This window comes from Amblyomma mixtum, chromosome 5 (genome assembly GCF_055824585.1).
Source record: "Amblyomma mixtum isolate Tamu chromosome 5, ASM5582458v1, whole genome shotgun sequence".
Classification (NCBI taxonomy): domain Eukaryota; kingdom Metazoa; phylum Arthropoda; class Arachnida; order Ixodida; family Ixodidae; genus Amblyomma; species Amblyomma mixtum.
Genome location: NC_143016.1, coordinates 61,622,268 through 61,639,128, shown reverse-complemented (window position 1 = coordinate 61,639,128; position 16,861 = coordinate 61,622,268). Strand labels below are relative to the sequence as shown.

Here is a 16,861-nt window from a genome sequence, read left to right as displayed (position 1 = left end):
ACTCTGTTAAGGTGGGCAGTGAGCGAAGATGCCATTTATCGGAACTATGAGCACGCTACGTTGCTTACGCTTCATTTGTGCTTATATGTTCTCTTTTGCTTCCTGTTCATTTTACTCGTTTATTTCCCTTAACTTTTAGTTATCCTTTGATTCGTCTTTCTTTCCATTTAAGAGTCATTGATATCCTAACTAAACTTTAAAAAATACTTTTCATAGGTTATTGTAAGGACAGTGGACGCATGCAGAAAACTGTTTACAATTGTCACTAACGCAGTGTTGGCTCTTGGTTGGCCGGTACTCCAATGCGAACTTAAGGGACAGGGAGAACGACTAGAAGTTGTCCTGCACCGAAATAGATTACCGCCCTATAACGACATATACTCTACTTTCACTGAAAACGGAGCATTCATAAGCTTCTCGCCGCGGTGGCTCAGTGGTTACAGCGCTCGGCTGCTGACCCGAAAGACCCGGGTTCGATCCCGGCCGCGGCGGTCGACTTTCGATGAAGGCGAAATTTTAGAGGCCCATGTGCTGCGCGATGTCAGTGCACGTTAAAGAACCCTAGGTGGTCGAAATTTCCGGAGCCCTTCACTATGGCGTCCCTCATAGCCTGAGTTGCTTCGGGACGCTAAACCCCAATAAACCAAACCAAGCATTCATAAGCTAGGAAAGGCTAGAAAAAAACTTTGAGATCACTGTGGCATCCCACATTGGAGCAATCCGAAAGCAAAACGTCCACACACTATATCGACGTCCGTGTCTGTTCTGACGTCCATGTAATATATCGACGTCCCTGGCTATTTTAACGTCTAAGTGTATTTTTTCGCGTTTAATTAATTACCTAACCACACCTCATCAACCAATTTTTTTCCCGCGGCAACATTTTATCACACATTAATTGTCGCAACCCCACTTTCACACACTTATCTTCAGAGAACGACGTAATCGCGCGGAAAAATTTGCGGGCCCTTCTTGCTGATGCGACAGGGCCATATAACGATATGGGATTAAAAAATACAGATGTCGCCACAGTCGGCTGATTCGCAGATGTACTGCGATGTGTGGACAGTTTTTCTACGCGGGCCCCATAGGCTAGGATATAGCGCCATTCCCTTCAAAACGGTGAACACGAAGTTCGTCTCGGTGTAGACGCCACTAGTTTGAATGGAGTGTCGATAAAGTTCTTAAACGCAATGTTATCAGCAATAAATGTGTTTTTTACTGCTGGGCAAGCATTGAAAAACGCAGAAAGAGCCACATAATCGATTTTTACCGCGGACAAAGGTTGGAAAGAGTTGCTTCCGGTGTTCCTTTAAGTTGGAATTCAGGAAATTGCTCGATGATGCACACACCAAAACCGTTACAACACATTTCTCTCGAGCTGCGAAGCTACATCCGCGTGGTCTTGTCGTTAAACCAAGATTTCAGCTCCTTTCGTAGCAGAAATCGTGACGGTTGCAATAAAACGGCAGTATAATATGATGGCGAAAGAGATAGCGACAACAGATATCCACTGGCCTTGCGGAGGCTATGAAATTCACATAAACCTAGGTCTAGAAATATGACCCTGGAGTAAGTGAGGCGAAGCACAATCCTTGCAGCCCAAATCGCCATTTGCTGCATGATTCGCGAGCAAGCTGCTTGAGGATTAAGTTTTCATCGAAGAAAGAAGACGGGGAATGGCATGTGGGGCTTAACGTACCGAAGCAACACCTGAGGTTATGAGGATCGACGTACAGGAGGGCTCCGAATTAATTTTGAGCACCTAGGATAGCCGTCAGCTGCAGTACCTGTGGCGCTGCCAGTCTGCCGCTAAAAAAATACCTACTTTAAGTGGGGAATAGGTCATATCAAAGCGGAAACAACAGAACCGGCTTAACACATCGATTGCACACAATGCTCAGTTTCTTTAATGCGTGAGCATTAGTACCCTTCCTGGGAAAAATTTCCGTCCATCGGCAAAAAAAAAGTGGCTTTTTTTTTAGGAAAAGAATTGGCGCAGTAACTTCCTCGCTTCTAAGTTGACACCTCAACAGCACCGTTAGGGAAAGGATGACGGTGGGAGTGAAAGAAGGAGGAGGAAGATGTGCCGTAGTGGATGGCTCCGGAATAATTTTGACCACCTGGTTATCTTTGACGTGCACTGACATCGCGCAACACACGGGCCTCTGTAACATTTGGCTACCATCGAAATACGACCATATATAGTGGCCGGGATCGAACCCACGTCTTTCGGGCCGACAGCTGAGCACCATAACCGCTGACCCACGCAGCCGCTTCCACAAGGAATGAGAGAGCCATGCTAACTATCTCAGCCTGGGTGGGCACATGCACCACACCTTCAGCGAAGGGATGGAGGAGGCAAAAAGAGAAAGAAGTGCAGGTAAATATATGACCCTCACATGGTAGGGCGCACGTTAGTGGACGCACCATTAGTGGATGCTCCGCACAACGGTGCCACAACACCTTAAAAGATCGCAAAAAATACGAACCAACATGCCGCTGCAGCAGCGCGATAACTTTTTCTTTCTTTCTTTTAAGGAAGTGTGTTTGCGTACGCTCAGCTTTAGAGGTGAGTCGTGTGCCTTCGCCATTTCCGCTTCTCATATCAGACAAGCAGTGTCAAACGCGAGCTTTCTGCACAGCCTTTATACGCGCAGCCCGGGGCCCAGATAAGTGCCAGGCGTTCGGCAGCCGACGACGTCTTTTTTTTTCAATTCTTTGTTTCTGGCCCGGTTTACAACCTTTCCCTCCCTCGCGGAGGAAGCACTGCGTGCGGAGAGGGTGCGTCTTGGCCGAGTGAGTCCACAGACTGCTGTGAAGATACGCCAAGAGGCAGCGCGTGGGAGCTGCGCTCTGGACGACCGCCTACGGCGTGCTCCCCCCGTCGGGATCTACATGGTCCTCCGAGTGGATTCGGCGTCTACATTGCAGTACCACCCGAAACCAGCGACTGAAGTCGAATTGACCGAACACCTGAAGCAGCTGCTGCTCTCGCTAAAGCTAAGCCTTCCACCGCGATAGGCTCCAAAGTCCCCGCCTGTATAAGCCTATGTGCAATCTCTGTGTTTGTGCAAGGCGTAGTTGACAAACAAAGGCATCGTAAACTCCCGACAATCTTGAGACAGGGAACAACAGGAGAGTTTTGTTCGGATTCAAAGTCGACGTCCACTAAGCCATCGTCGCATTGCAGCTGTCTTTTATTTTTCTTTTTGCTCAGCTGCGTGTTGTATCGCTTAACGTAGATAGCTTATCTTCGTTTGTAAGCCCCGTAGTGTATTATTTTTTTTTTCTGCCGAAAGCCTCTTGCGGTATAGCTGTCACGTCAGTCGACCGAGTGTGTATACCAGTGAACGTACTACAGTGATTTCAGATGTGCAGAAAAAGTACAAAGAAAAGATAATTGTATCTTGCACATCGTGGCTGCAGATTGGTTGTCGGTCAGGTTTTACAGCCGCAAATTAAATTTTCCAAATTCAGCAGCAATAACATCACGTGCTTTGCCTGCTGTGATAATTTTACAAATTCCACGCTCCACCACAGTTAGCGTGGTTCTTCCTATTACGGCGCATTAATTCCGCGCCTTTGCAGCCAGTTTCCATTTCCACAACTTCTTTTTCTCAAGCTTAACATCATCGGTAGGCTGTAGAAGTGCTAATACTTGAAGTACCTGAAGGCTGAAGTAACAGCAAGAACTCTGCAAACAACTAGCGCCATGGATTTCGACGGTGCCCTGATGAAGAGCGGCGGCTTCGGCCGCTTCCAAACCACGCTGGCCCTGGTGTTTCTCACGACAGCCACCGCGCACTTCTCGTTCAACCACATGGCCCAAGTGTTCATACTCATCGTGCCCGAGAACTACTGGTGTCCCACCGCCGCGTCTGAAAGCGACGCTGTGAGCTTGAGGGCCGCAACTAACTTCTCGGAAGGGGACGACTACGCGTGGAACGGTTCCGTCATCGCGTCCAGACAGACGTGCCGCCTTGAACTTGGCATCGGTGCAGTGGACGTTAATGGGACGACCACAGAGCAATGTCCGGAAGGGTGGCACTACGAGTACGGTGACCTCTATGCGACCATGTCCACAGAGGTAAGATGAATGGCGCGCACGCATGTACTTGACATTGCTGATTAAGGACTTAAACAAGAAGAAAAATAACGTAGCTAATGTTTCAGTACATGGATTGCTTCAGAGAATCTTTCCATTTCTGTGCAGTACCGCACAGCTGTTGTTGTTTAGGTATGCTGCCTTAACGAACAGCAAAAGTAACAGGGACAGTTCTCTTTGTGTGTCAATAGGCGCTTGGGGAGCTATGAAAATGTCTAAGATATCTGGTCATTTTACTCGCTAGAACGCCGGCAGAGTGTGGTTAAAAAAAGAAAAGAAAAAGTGGATCGATGCAACAACAGCTTGCTACTCGGAGATGCATCCAGTAGCTGCGAAGTGGTCCACGATTTCAGTGGGGCTTTGGGGGAATACCGGAATGCGCTTAACTGGAGACTCGAGCGCAGCATTCTGTAACTTGTAAGTGGCGCTAAACTGTGAATGAGGAATAATGATAGATAAATATCGCATACGCTACTATACAGGAGTTTCATATTTGTGTACTGGAAATAAGTAAAGTGAAAATTTGTGCGAACGAATATATGCATAGGAAGTTAAGCGCGCTGATATATGGCAAGGCTTGAGCAATCCTCAGTGCAGTATTGCGATTACGGCTTGTAGAAAATACAAGAACATGTGTTTGTGCGCGCCTGCGTTCGTATAACGATTCTTGAAGAAAGTGCCTTGTAAAACTGACAAATATTCTGGGTAGGCCATCTGCCAAGTTTTAGGGTGGGGTGAACCAACTGCCAAATTTGTGGATGGGCCAAGTGCCAAATTTTGTGGGCGGGCCAAATGGCAAATTTTTTGGAGGTCGACCTACCCCAGTATTTTGGAGGGTCCTTCGGAATTTCAAATTTGGCGAAGCTCTCTCATTGGTTCCTGTGGTTTCACGTTACCCTGATGACATCATATAAAAATTTACTAGTCAGGGAATTTCTTCACCGAGAAACCGAGGGGGGGGGGTTGTTGCTGTTACAAACGCCTGCCAACGGGTCGGCGGCGGAGCCCGCTAGAACGAAACGAGACGGGTGGCTGGAGCAAAAAGAACGAGGTTTATTTCGTGGCTTTGGTTTTGATAGCCAGTCAAAGAAAACGAGAAGGAAAGGAAAGCTGCGCTTGGCCGTGACGCTGTGTGATAAGATGAGCAGGGCGGAAGAGGGCACACGTGGCGCTGACGAAGCAGTTAGCTGTTTGCAGCAGTTGCAAGACAAGACCCTAAATGCTACGTATCAATAAAACCACAAGAATGAGGAAACGGTAAGCATATTTAGTCTGGAGCGGCTTTCGCCTAGCTACCTTTCAGGATGCATTTACAAACAGGTTCAATCATATTCGCTGAAATAATATTTTTGGCCTAGTATCCACAGTAAACCAAACAGGTGTAGATTATGATAGGTGTGAAATGATTATGATGATTATGAAAATGTGCACGAAGAGACCCTGTATAAGTAAGTAAAATCTTCGAAAGCATGAAGAAGTATTTATAGGCTTTTGTGGTGACGATGTGAAGTACAAAGGCAGGACTTTTAAGAGAGACCGTCTCATCTGCCCGCAGTACGACTGGGTCTGCGGGGACAGCTGGAAGCAGTATGTGCTGCACACGACTTTCTGGATTGGCTCGATGGCTGGATACGTGACGTCGGGATTTCTCGCGGACAGGTGAGTAAACAGAGTGTTTGTATAGGGGGTAATCAGAGTAGCGGCGCATAAAACACATTGGTTGTCTGACTCCAGGGCACACAAAAACATCGTTACGCTCATAGCAGGGTGTGTGACCTTATTAGATGCTTATGACAGGTGCGCCAGGACTTCGAAGCTTTCAGAATGAAACAAAGCGATCCACTGCATGGCTTTTACAAGGCACTTGTGAACGCATACAGTTTTCGTAGCAATGTTTAATAGTGGTGGAAAAATGTGTCATCGAGCGCCTTAAAAGTTAAAAGCAAAGACAAAAAACCGAAGCGTCATAAAAGATGAGACGAAAAGCAGCGACCACTGAGCTATTAAATTAAACAAACTTCATCATGTCTGAGTTTTTCTCACGTTCACTAGATGTGATTACTTTGTTGGTGTAACCAAATTTCACCATGGTTGAGTCTTTTGCGCATTGACTAAAGATATAAGGTGTCTCCCCTAGTACTGTAAGTAACTTTTTAAAAACGTGTTTTTGGATTTGAAAGTGCGTTTTATTCCCCACAGTACTGTCACCAGTACTGTCACCAATAAACAGCTTGCGCATGTTATTTATCAAGTTAATTAACTGAACACAATAATTATTTTTAACTATTGCAGCTAGGCTCTTTATCTTGAGATCTGCTGTTCGCCATTGCTGCTATCCATATCAGCATAGATTTGAGGCATTAAGTGCGAATTACAGAATTGTGCTAGAGCTATGTATAAGAGCAACGTTCAGTGAAACTGCCTGTCCCATGCAACACGCCGTATGGCTCTTGAAAGTTGAAAACGTCATTCCGGTCGGAGTGTTGTAGTCGCAGTGTTGTACCGAAGAAACCGCTCTTTTAACTAAAAAAAAAACCTTTTTTTAAAATTTAGTATTAGTCTTTGGTGACATAACATGTATTTAGTTCGTTTTGATCGAAAGACCCTATCATGATAAAGTTTGGTTAAAGGGTTAAAGGTACAGCTATCGCTGAAACGCTGATAATATTTAATGTTAAGAAATTCGGCTCAGTCAAAACTCGCATGCATTCTGCCTACCGGCCACGATGGCCTCAGCTTCGCGAGACCGCACCTTCGGGCCTTGTTGGTGTTGATGCTTGGCCAAAACTCCGTGCTCTCGCGCCTCTGGTTCTTGTCGTCGGCACCTTTGGTGTGCTTTAGGGGCCAGTAGCCAGGGCTCTTCGAACTAGTTCACTTAGTCATCATTGCATTTCTTCCGCGTTGTAACGGTTAGACCGATCTGTCTTCTCTTGCCACGAAACGAGGTCCAAAGGGATGTCTGGCTCAAGCGCTAACCTTCAAGCCGAAGCCCGACTCCATCCGATCGTCTTCGAGTTGCCTACGAATGAAAGAACGTCGTACGCTTCCGCACGCCGTTTGGGCTTCATCAGGTCACGTGATCTGGTAATGGCGGACGAAGTCCGGTGGCTTATACGTATACAACTATGGCTGTAAAAGAAACTGCGGCGTCCAATGTGCAACTTGCAGGCTTCTTGGATGGAAATAACTAATGATGGGGTGACAAGAAGCCAACTCAGTGTATTTGTGTTCCATATTAAAGGGACACTGAGGAGAACGCCATCCAGTTATTGCCCTAACTGGAAATTGATTCTCTGGCTCTTTCCGCCTGTATTGAAGTTTCCCCGGCAGCAAAAGACGCATTTACTGCCAACGAAATTTCATTTAAAAATCTTCCCGCCAGTCGATTCAAACTCGTGACGTCCTTAACGAAAGCCTCCGGGATCCGTGTAAAGATATCGATGTCGACGCGCTTATTTTACTTGTGAAATAGGCCGGCGATGTCGACACCTATATTTCGTTTTCGCTGGCGTTTTCTACGATTATAAAAGCTCCGTTTCCGGTGAGAGTGTTGTATTTGTGATTAGAACGTGGTTCCCTGTCGATACAAGCCAACTTCTATCTGGATCCTCAGTTTCCCTTTAAGTACCTAGATTGCTCAACGCTTAGCCGAAGTAAACAGACATACTTTTCTGAACACATTCCAAGCAATGCTCGAACGAAAAAAAGGCTGCTAGACTTTCTGTCCGTCGTCGACTCCAACGTTAAAGAACAGCTGTGCATTTTAGACAATAGTTGTGCAGCACTGTATTGCCCCTTTGTCATCAGTGTGTGCGCGCGCGCGCGTATGTATGTATGTATGCATATGTATGTATGTATGTATGTATGTATGTATGTATGTATGTATGTATGTATGTATGTATGTATGTATGTATGTATGTATGTATGTATGTATGTATGTATGCATGTATGTGTGTGTGTGTATGTATGTATGTATGTATGTATGCGTGTGTGCGCGTGTGTGTGCGTGTGCGTGCGTGCGCGCGTGCGCGTGCGTGTGTGCGTGCGTGTGTGTGTGCGTGTGTGTTGTGGGGTTTAAATCGGGGAGATAAACACGTTCTCCCCGTTTTACCGCGGCTGACAGTTCAAAAGCGCGCGGACCCCACCCCGTGGTCGCGTACGCTACCGAGCGCACGCCGACCACGGCGGGCCTTGCTCTGCGGGAACAAAGGAACGACACACTGGCTGACACAAACAAGGCATTTATTGCTATAACAACAATAACGCCAGCTAGCAACAAAATACACTGAGGAATCGAGGAAGTCCGACTCACCAGCACGGTTACGAGCGAACGTTCGCCCACGGTAGGGCAGAGGGAATAACTCCGAGGCCGAGCGGGACGTGCTCGGCGGGAGCAAGTTCCGACCAAGAGGCGCCCGTCGACGAAGAGCGGAGCTGCGAGCGAAACGTCCGGTCGCTTCCCGATCCCAGGGAGAAGAGAGCCAGCTCTCCCTCGCGCGCGCGCAGCAAAACGCCATCCGTGGCGCTGGTGTTGCTACGACGCGAGCGCCTTCCCCTGTTAGTTAAAGTAACCAAAACTGAGAAGAGCGCGTTTCGGAGGAGCTAACTACAGTAGGGGGTGCAATGCGGGAAAGTGAACGCAGGGGACGAAGGCGTCCCCACATCCCCCCAACCTTAAATAGACCCACGCGCCTGCAAGTTGCATGCTATGGAGAAGTCTCCTGGTCTTCATGCACTTGAGGCAGGTCGTGCAGCGGAGGTCACGCTGACAGAGTGCACGCAGTCTTCCGCGGTATTCCGAAGGCGGCGTGAAGGTCTCCGCTGGGACGACTCGCATGGCCCGCGGACTACGTGTCCGCAGGCCCGCAAAGAGTAGGGCCGGTTGACCACTGCAGGCCAGGATTCTGCAGTAGTCGCCAGGGTAACAGCAGCCAGAAGTGGCTGCTGTCTGCTCTCGCCACGTCTGCCCCGGATGGATGCGGCGAACAGGATACAGGCCGCTCCGTCGCAACAGGCGGCAGCGAGACGATGTGCACAGGACAGCACGCCGGAGTGGCTACACTGGATCTGCAAAATTTCCGAAACACACTCCGCATGCCTTTAACGTAGGTCACGGGAGGGGAAACGGCGTACACAAGGGCCTCGTCCTCAAATGCTCAACTCGCTAGCAAAACGTGTCGGGCGGCTGTGCAATGCAAAGTTCGAGTGAACAAACCCCTTTCTTGAGTTGAACGAGAATGCTCGGTTCATGCGAGGTTAAAAAAACGGGTGGGGCAGCAAAGTGCGCCCCCCTCTCAACACCACGGTACGGTGGTCGTGTCACTTTTGACAAGGTGCAGGCAGCTATGAATAGCCTTAGGCCTCACTACCACTGTGACGGTCGACGACCCCCAACAAAAGAAAGACCCGAAACGGGTTTCGTGCGCGCAGCCGTGAGGAGACATCAGCTTTGTGGGGTGGTCCTCCCCGCTCACTGCAAAAAGCAGCTTCTGAGCGATTGGCGCCCACCGTATCGGACGGTGTCGGAACGCCCGGTGCCGAGCTGCAATACCAGCGAGCTCGTAGTGGCACCCGTGGCCCCAGGCCACCCGGCTCCCGGAGCCGCGACTCCCAGAGTCGAAAAAGAGACAGCGAGAAAACTCGGACCACCCACGCGGCTTCCGTACTCACTCGCTTCGGGCTCGGCAACTCCGCGGGCGCTAGGCCTCGCGCTCCCTCGATGCGGACCAAGTGGTTCTTGAAGAAACTCCAGGAAAAAAACTTCACAAAAAAACACGCTGAGCACGTTGAAAAGTTCAAACATGCTGCAGCGCAATACACCTCGCACTCAAGAAAGCATGCCGCTGGTCCTAGCGATCAAAATTCACACTAGGCCTACCACTTGTCAAGTCCGGACAAAGAGCGTTCTTCGAACCGAACAGACTATCTTCCAATGTTCCAAGAGCAGGCCCCACGTTGGGCTGCCAGATGTGGGGTTTAAATCGGGGAGATAAACACGTTCTCCCCGTTTTACCGCGGCTGACATAGTTCAAAACCGCGCGGACCCCACCCCGTGGTCGCGTACGCTACCGAGCGCACGCCGACCACGGCGGGCCTTGCTCTGCGGGAACAAAGGAACGACACACTGGCTGACACAAACAAGGCATTTATTGCTATAACAACAATAACGCCAGCTAGCAACAAAATACACTGAGGAATCGAGGAAGTCCGACTCACCAGCACGGTTACGAGCGAACGTTCGCCCACGGTAGGGCAGAGGGAAGAACTCCGAGGCCGAGCGGGACGTGCTCGGCGGGAGCAAGTTCCGACCAAGAGGCGCCCGTCGACGAAGAGCGGAGCTGCGAGCGAAACGTCCGGTCGCTTCCCGATCCCAGGGAGAAGAGAGCCAGCTCTCCCTCGCGCGCGCGCAGCAAAACGCCATCCGTGGCGCTGGTGTCGCTACGACGCGAGCGCCCTCCCCTGTTAGTTAAAGTAACCAAAACTGAGAAGAGCGTGTTTCGGAGGAGCTAACTACAGTAGGGGGCGCAATGCGGTACAGTGAACGCAGGGGACGAAGGCGTCCCCACAATGTATGTATGTATGTATGCATGCATGCACGTATGTATGTATGTATGTATGTATGTATGTATGTATGTATGTATGTATGTATGTATGTATGTGTGTGTGTGTGTGTGTGTATGTATGTATGTATGTATGTATGTATGTATGTATGTATGTATGTATGTATGTATGTATGCATGCATGTATGTATGTATGTATGTATGTATGTATGTATGTATGTATGTATGTATGTATGTATGTATGTATGTATGTATGTATGTATGTATGTATGTATGTATGTATGTATGTATGTATGTATGTATGTATGTATGTATGTATGTATGTATGTATGTATGTATGTATGTATGTATGTATGTATGTATGTATGTATGTATGTATGTATGTATGTATGTATGTATGTATGTATGTACCCAGGTAGCACACGGCAGCGGGCCAATATTGGAAATCCAATGGCAAAGCGTGGCCCTAACTAGGCCCAGAGTTGCCAGTGAGCATCCGATATTGGTTGTGCCACTCCTTAGCACATCCAACAATGGCCCTGGTTGTCCGTCGCTTTACCAGTATTGGCTGAGCCGTAATTAGATCCTGGCTATCATGGGCCAGGTTAGCCAGGATTGCCCCATTGTTTGCCATTGCTGGCTGTGCCATCATCGAATCCTGGCTATCATGGGCCATGTTAGCCAGTGTTGTTCCACTCTTTGCCAGAATTGGCTATGCCATTTCCGGGAGCTGGCTATATTGGCCTAGGATTGCCACCGCTTATCCAGTGTTCAAAGTATACTGGCAAACATTGGTAAACATTGTGTCATCCATTAAAATGGGTTCAAAATTATTTTTATTGTCGAGTACCATATCGGCAGTTCATAATTTTCGAACGCGCTAAAACATGCGAGTTCAAAGATTTGGTTTTATTTATTATTATATTTTAACCGAACACTTTTGCAGTTTGTGAGCAAAGCTACCCATGATTCCGTTGGAAAATCTGCACTCTGGTTGCGCAGTGAGCAGCAATAATACGTTTAGGAGAATTGCGATCGAAGTCCTGTTGATCAGAATTAACGTTCTGATTACACCCGAGACGCCTTCAACAAAAATTGTCAACAGGCGCCTTCAACAAAAATCAAATATGTTTGATTTGATTAAATTTCTGGAATAAAAAAATCACTTTTTTTATTCGCTCTAGGAATTCACTGCCGCAGTGCGCAGCTGGTGTCTGCTTCATGGAGATCGCGATACAAACGTAATAGATTAGCGCAAGTGCATACGCTAAACCGAAATTGTGCTCAGTTTTGGCAACGTCCAGAAACGAAGCAGTCGCCTCGTAATTTCGAATTATGCGTTGCGCTCGTGAAATATTAGGCGGGTGCTTCATAAACGCACGCGGACACGTGCTAAGCGATTCTTACGCTTCCCTACCTCGTGCCCTGTGATCGCGCCTTTCCCGTGTTTTCTGATTTACTATTTCCTTCCTTTTCTGCAAATCGTAGTGTTGGAAATTGTTGTTTTTGACCATTTTATTCTTCTGTTGCGTAATTTGCATTGGGGGCAATATAGCTCTTGCTCACGTCCTTGCATATTTACTCGCAAGTTTTTTTTTTCTTTCGAACATGAACTTTATTGATGAAAACCATCGAAAGTAGTTGCGAACCACAATTCAACATGCCTTTGTTTGTTTTTGCTTTTTTTTGCGCGAAACTTCCACACCAACAAACAATTTGAGGATTCTTCGACGACCACTGAATAAATGGACTGACAACTGGCGTTAGACGCATGTTAACTTAGCTTGTTTGGCGTATGTACTGTACATGAAACTATGAAAGAGCGCGCATTTTGCTCGGATATTTTTTTGCTTTATATTTTTGTTATTATGTGGTAACATTTTAAGCTATCTTGAACTAACAGAAGCCACATCATACGGCCCCACAAAATACGCGAGTGTCTGAAGTCGTTTTGGCGAAATTCATCTTGAAGCTGCAAGTTTTTCACTTCAAAATTTTCGGGCTTTTGCTGCAGCTTTGTAGCAATACTTTGACGCTTCCGTGTTTCCCATCCACTTGTTCCTTGTAGGTATTGCTTTCCGTACTGCCTGTGGCCATGTGACTCGTTCTCCAAAAATTCCAAACCCTTTTCACGTGTTTTGGACCCTTTCCCTCTCTCTTTCAAGTCTTCCCATATCTCCCCACCTGTTCTCCCGGCCGCGTCCTTTTTTTAGGTAGCGGGCTAACCCCTCACCCCGCGAAGCGCTTTTTTTTCTTTTTGGTTGTCACTTCCTCAAAGCTATTTTCCCTCGCGCGCAGCTACGCGCTTCGCTGTTCGTGCACCCTTCCACGATCTCCCTGTTTCCACCTTTGAGCTCGAGGACTTTTCTCGGAACCACAAAACCTGTGTAAAGGAAAATGACTATCCCCTCCAGCCAACCCCTCCACCCCCCCCCCCCCCCCCCCGCACCATCGTCTCCACTGCTCGTCTTGGAACCGCGCGACGCATCACAATAAGACATTCTTGACTCCACGGCGGAGCCCAACCACGTGCACGACCAACACGACGAAAATGCATGCACACTCGAGCTAGCACCGTTCATAGTCTGTGCACGCGAAAAGCCACGCTCATATATTAGGAGAGCTCCGACGCTGTTCGTACCGCCTGCAAGATCTTATTTGTAAGTACTAAAACTCTTTTATCTTGATACACGTCTGGAAGTTAAAGTGGTTTTTGTAGTAAACGTCGCTTTGACTACATGCGCCTTTATTTTTTCGGCAGGAAAACAGAGCAGCCAAAAAGCACGAGGACGACTTCTGTGTACCCACTCTCATTGAGAAATGGCTTGCTTGACGTCGTGCGCAGTGGAATTGTGGCCGAATGGTGAGAATTTAATTTTTCGTCATTGGTAAGATGAACTCACTGAAGATTCACTACTTTGGCTAACAGCGGGTTTGAACTCATATGACCTGAGATGAGATGCATTCGGGAATATGTCCTTTACCGCTTATGCACGACGGAAATCAGAACCGCTTAATTAATTTTCCACTGCAGACCAATTGGTAACAATATGTGTAATACTTCCGTACTGTTTCTTTTTGCCTTCTACACTTGCAGACTCAATAGAAAACCCGCAATTTCTGGTTAAAGCTTTTGCCCAAGTACTCTCGCAATGAAAAAGGGCATTACTCTGGACTATCAGACTAGTATTTTTGTGTGGTTTGCAAGTCGCAGTTTCGAATCCAATTATAGCATGCATGCGAAGCGACTAAGGTAAAACAAAGGTGCCCTGAGTTCCTTGCGTTCAGCGTATTTCGCAAAAAATCGCAAGCCGTATTTTTAACCCTATTAAAAAAAACTAATAAAAATGTTGTTTTGACGTCCATGTGGAAGAGACGCTACAACCTGTGCATATTTACTTGAATAAAAAATTAGCTCGCAATTTAGAGATACGAGTTATGATATTAAAACAAAATAATACATTAATCTGTTTTCAATATCACATTAATTTGCTCATGTCGCATTGAATATACTTACTGGGAGTGCGACACGACGCATTGGACTAAATTGAACCATTTGGTATAAGAGAAGTTTAGTAAATTAAATTCCACTTTGTGCAACTAATGTGGTGCTGGTTCTTAAGAATAAATTTAAAATTATCCTGTAAAATATGTTGCTAGTGTCTTCACGATGACTGTGTTTCACAAAATTCGGTGTTATTTAATCATTTTTGTTTTTGTTCTGTGATGGCCATAATTCAACTTACCATGACATCATGCATCTCGATCGTTGCAGGCTTGGCGCTTCGTGAGGCCATCGTGCAAGAGCTGGACGAGGAATTTGTTTGAATGCAGTCGAGCAGCCCTCTTGCAAGTGGAGTGCAACGATTACTTCGGATATGACTGATCAGTTCACTGGAGGACAGCTCCGTTGAGCATTTTATGGATGCCTTAGCCGTGCCGCAGCAGCTTGCCCAGATGCTTTGCCCAACCTGATCGGCACGCACCAAACTTGAAAATAAATTGTTTTCCCACAGCCTCTGCCACCATGCTCTTGGGCCCCCTTTCTTTACTCCCCAGGGTGGCTGGTGGTAGCGCAAACCATCCTGTGGGGGCTAAAAGTGTGATTCTTGTAACTCAAAGCAATAAACGGGTCTTTTTTCTGGAATTCTTTCGCACCCTCTATTATGAATATTTGCTAGGTAGAATGGTATGTACATCCATCCACATTGCCGGTCATTGGCGAGTGGGTTAATTGCATGTGCCAGCGTTCGAAAGCTGGATGCCATTATTCGAAAGCTGGAAACCATTATTCGAAAGCTGGCTACCAATGTTTGAAAGTTGGCTACCAATGTTTGAAAGCTGGCTACCAATGTTTGAAAGTTGGATACCAGTATGAGACCTTTGCTGGCCCATGCTGCAGAACGAACATCGGTACTGCGTTGGCCGCTTGATCGTCCGAACATTGGCCCAAAACTGGCATGAAAGTAGGTCCAATGTGTGAAGTGGTAGCGCTCGGCCCAAATGCCAGTGTAGGACCGATGTTCGTGCCAATTTTTGCCAACAGTTGACCGACCTTAGGCCAATGTTGTTGTGCTGCCTGGGTATGTATGTATGTATGTATGTATGTATGTATGTATGTATGTATGTATGTATGTATGTATGTATGTATGTATGTATGTATGTATGTATGTATGTATGTATGTATGTATGTATGTATGTATGTATGCATGCATGCGTGTATGCATGCGTATTAAAATGATTAAGATGATCATGATTTTTAAGAGCGCACGTCATATTAGACATGCTTATAGCCTTCGTGAACCAACGACTTGCATGAACGTTAACAACCTTCCGCTGCATCATACAAACGTTGTCTGGAAACGACCGCTATGACACCAATGGACCATACAAATCCGTTCATCGCATGCACTGTACGCAGGAGCTGGAAACGCCGACTGCAGTTGTAGAGAAGCATGTCTTCGGCCTAACGCTCTATAGAAGGTTGTGGCAAACACGAGTGCGCTTTGTTGTCCTTCGTGTGCGCAGGTTCGGTCGCCGCGTGGCCATCGGCTGCCTGTCTGTGGTGAGCGCCCTCTCCAACCTGATGCCGCTCTTCATTACGCAACACTGGGGCCTGGCCGTCGCCAGGCTCATCGCTGGCATGGGCGCCGAGAGTGTCTGTTCCACCATCTTTGTGCTCGGTGAGTTTCCCTTCGACATGCCTAGAGCCTTAGAAAAAAAAATGGCTGAGGCTTAGCTTAGGTTAAGCCTAGTCAGATGCGAAGCATATTGTCGCCGAGTTGCATATCGAGCACGCCGCTTGGCTAGACGTTCTTCACGCTCTTCATCAGTCTCTGTAGCACGCCGCAACTTTTGCTTCTCATTCCAACGAGCAGCCCTGTCTCCAGGAAGCATCTCTATCCCGTGTACGCCTAGCAGAGGCAGGCGCACCCTCTTGTATACCGCCGCTCCAGCATCACGTGTTCACTACAGCGCACCTAGCGGCAGAAGCAGGAAACACAGTGGTCGCGACGCCTCGCGCGACGGCGCGAGCTGGGGCCCCGTTTCTCCTATGTCGTTACGTCACGCATCATGTGGTCCTCCTTGGTCGCGACGCCTCGCGTGACGGCGCGAGCTGGGCCCCCGTTTCTCATCTGCTGTGACGTCACGCACCACGTGGTCATCCTTGGTCACGACGCCTCGCGCGACGGCGCGAGTTGGGCCCCCGTTTTTCGTCTGCTGTGACGTCACGCATCACGTGGTATGACATGGAGGTCACGAAAGGTCAATGGTAATGACACCGCCGCGCTCGAGGAGCTGGGTTGGGCTATTTTAGTATGCTTCGCATAAAAAAGAAGGTAAAAAACGAAAGAAAACATAATGGATCTACGACTACCGTCCTGGCGGTCCCAAATGGTAAGTGCGGTTACTTGGGCTTATTTGACGCAACCACACCCTTTATTCATGGCGCTATAAGTGCAAGCAATCCTAAGAGCAGGACGCTGAGATAAACTGTCGTAAATTTGCTTACTCTGGTGGCGTAAAAAAAAAAGACTACCCGCTGTATGAAGCGTCTGTTTTTGTCACGCTGATTTACACGAGCAGTGACACACCCCAGAACAGAACCAGAACTACTCAAGAGATGGCGCATGGATCGCTGCGATGACCGCGCACTCGTATACACACAAATAAGAAAGCTTCCAGCATAAGC

General features: G+C 47.6%; 1 protein-coding gene and 1 non-coding gene across 2 annotated transcripts in view; both read left to right on the top strand.

The window, feature by feature from the left end:
* Window positions 1–419: 419 nt before the first annotated feature.
* TRNAS-GCU (transfer RNA serine (anticodon GCU)) lies at window positions 420–491 on the top strand. The gene has a single exon. It is a non-coding gene; the product is annotated as a tRNA-Ser (tRNA).
* Window positions 492–2,614: 2,123 nt separating this feature from the next.
* LOC149342404 (solute carrier family 22 member 3-like) overlaps window positions 2,615–16,861 on the top strand; it is a 49,657-nt gene continuing 35,410 nt past the window's right edge. Inside the window, exons 1-3 of the mRNA XM_089544688.1 lie at window positions 2,615–4,090; window positions 5,664–5,767; window positions 15,697–15,851. Of these exons, the coding sequence (XP_089400814.1) occupies window positions 3,716–4,090; window positions 5,664–5,767; window positions 15,697–15,851 (634 nt within the window). The 5' untranslated portion in view covers window positions 2,615–3,715. The remainder of the gene's footprint in view (window positions 4,091–5,663; window positions 5,768–15,696; window positions 15,852–16,861) is intronic.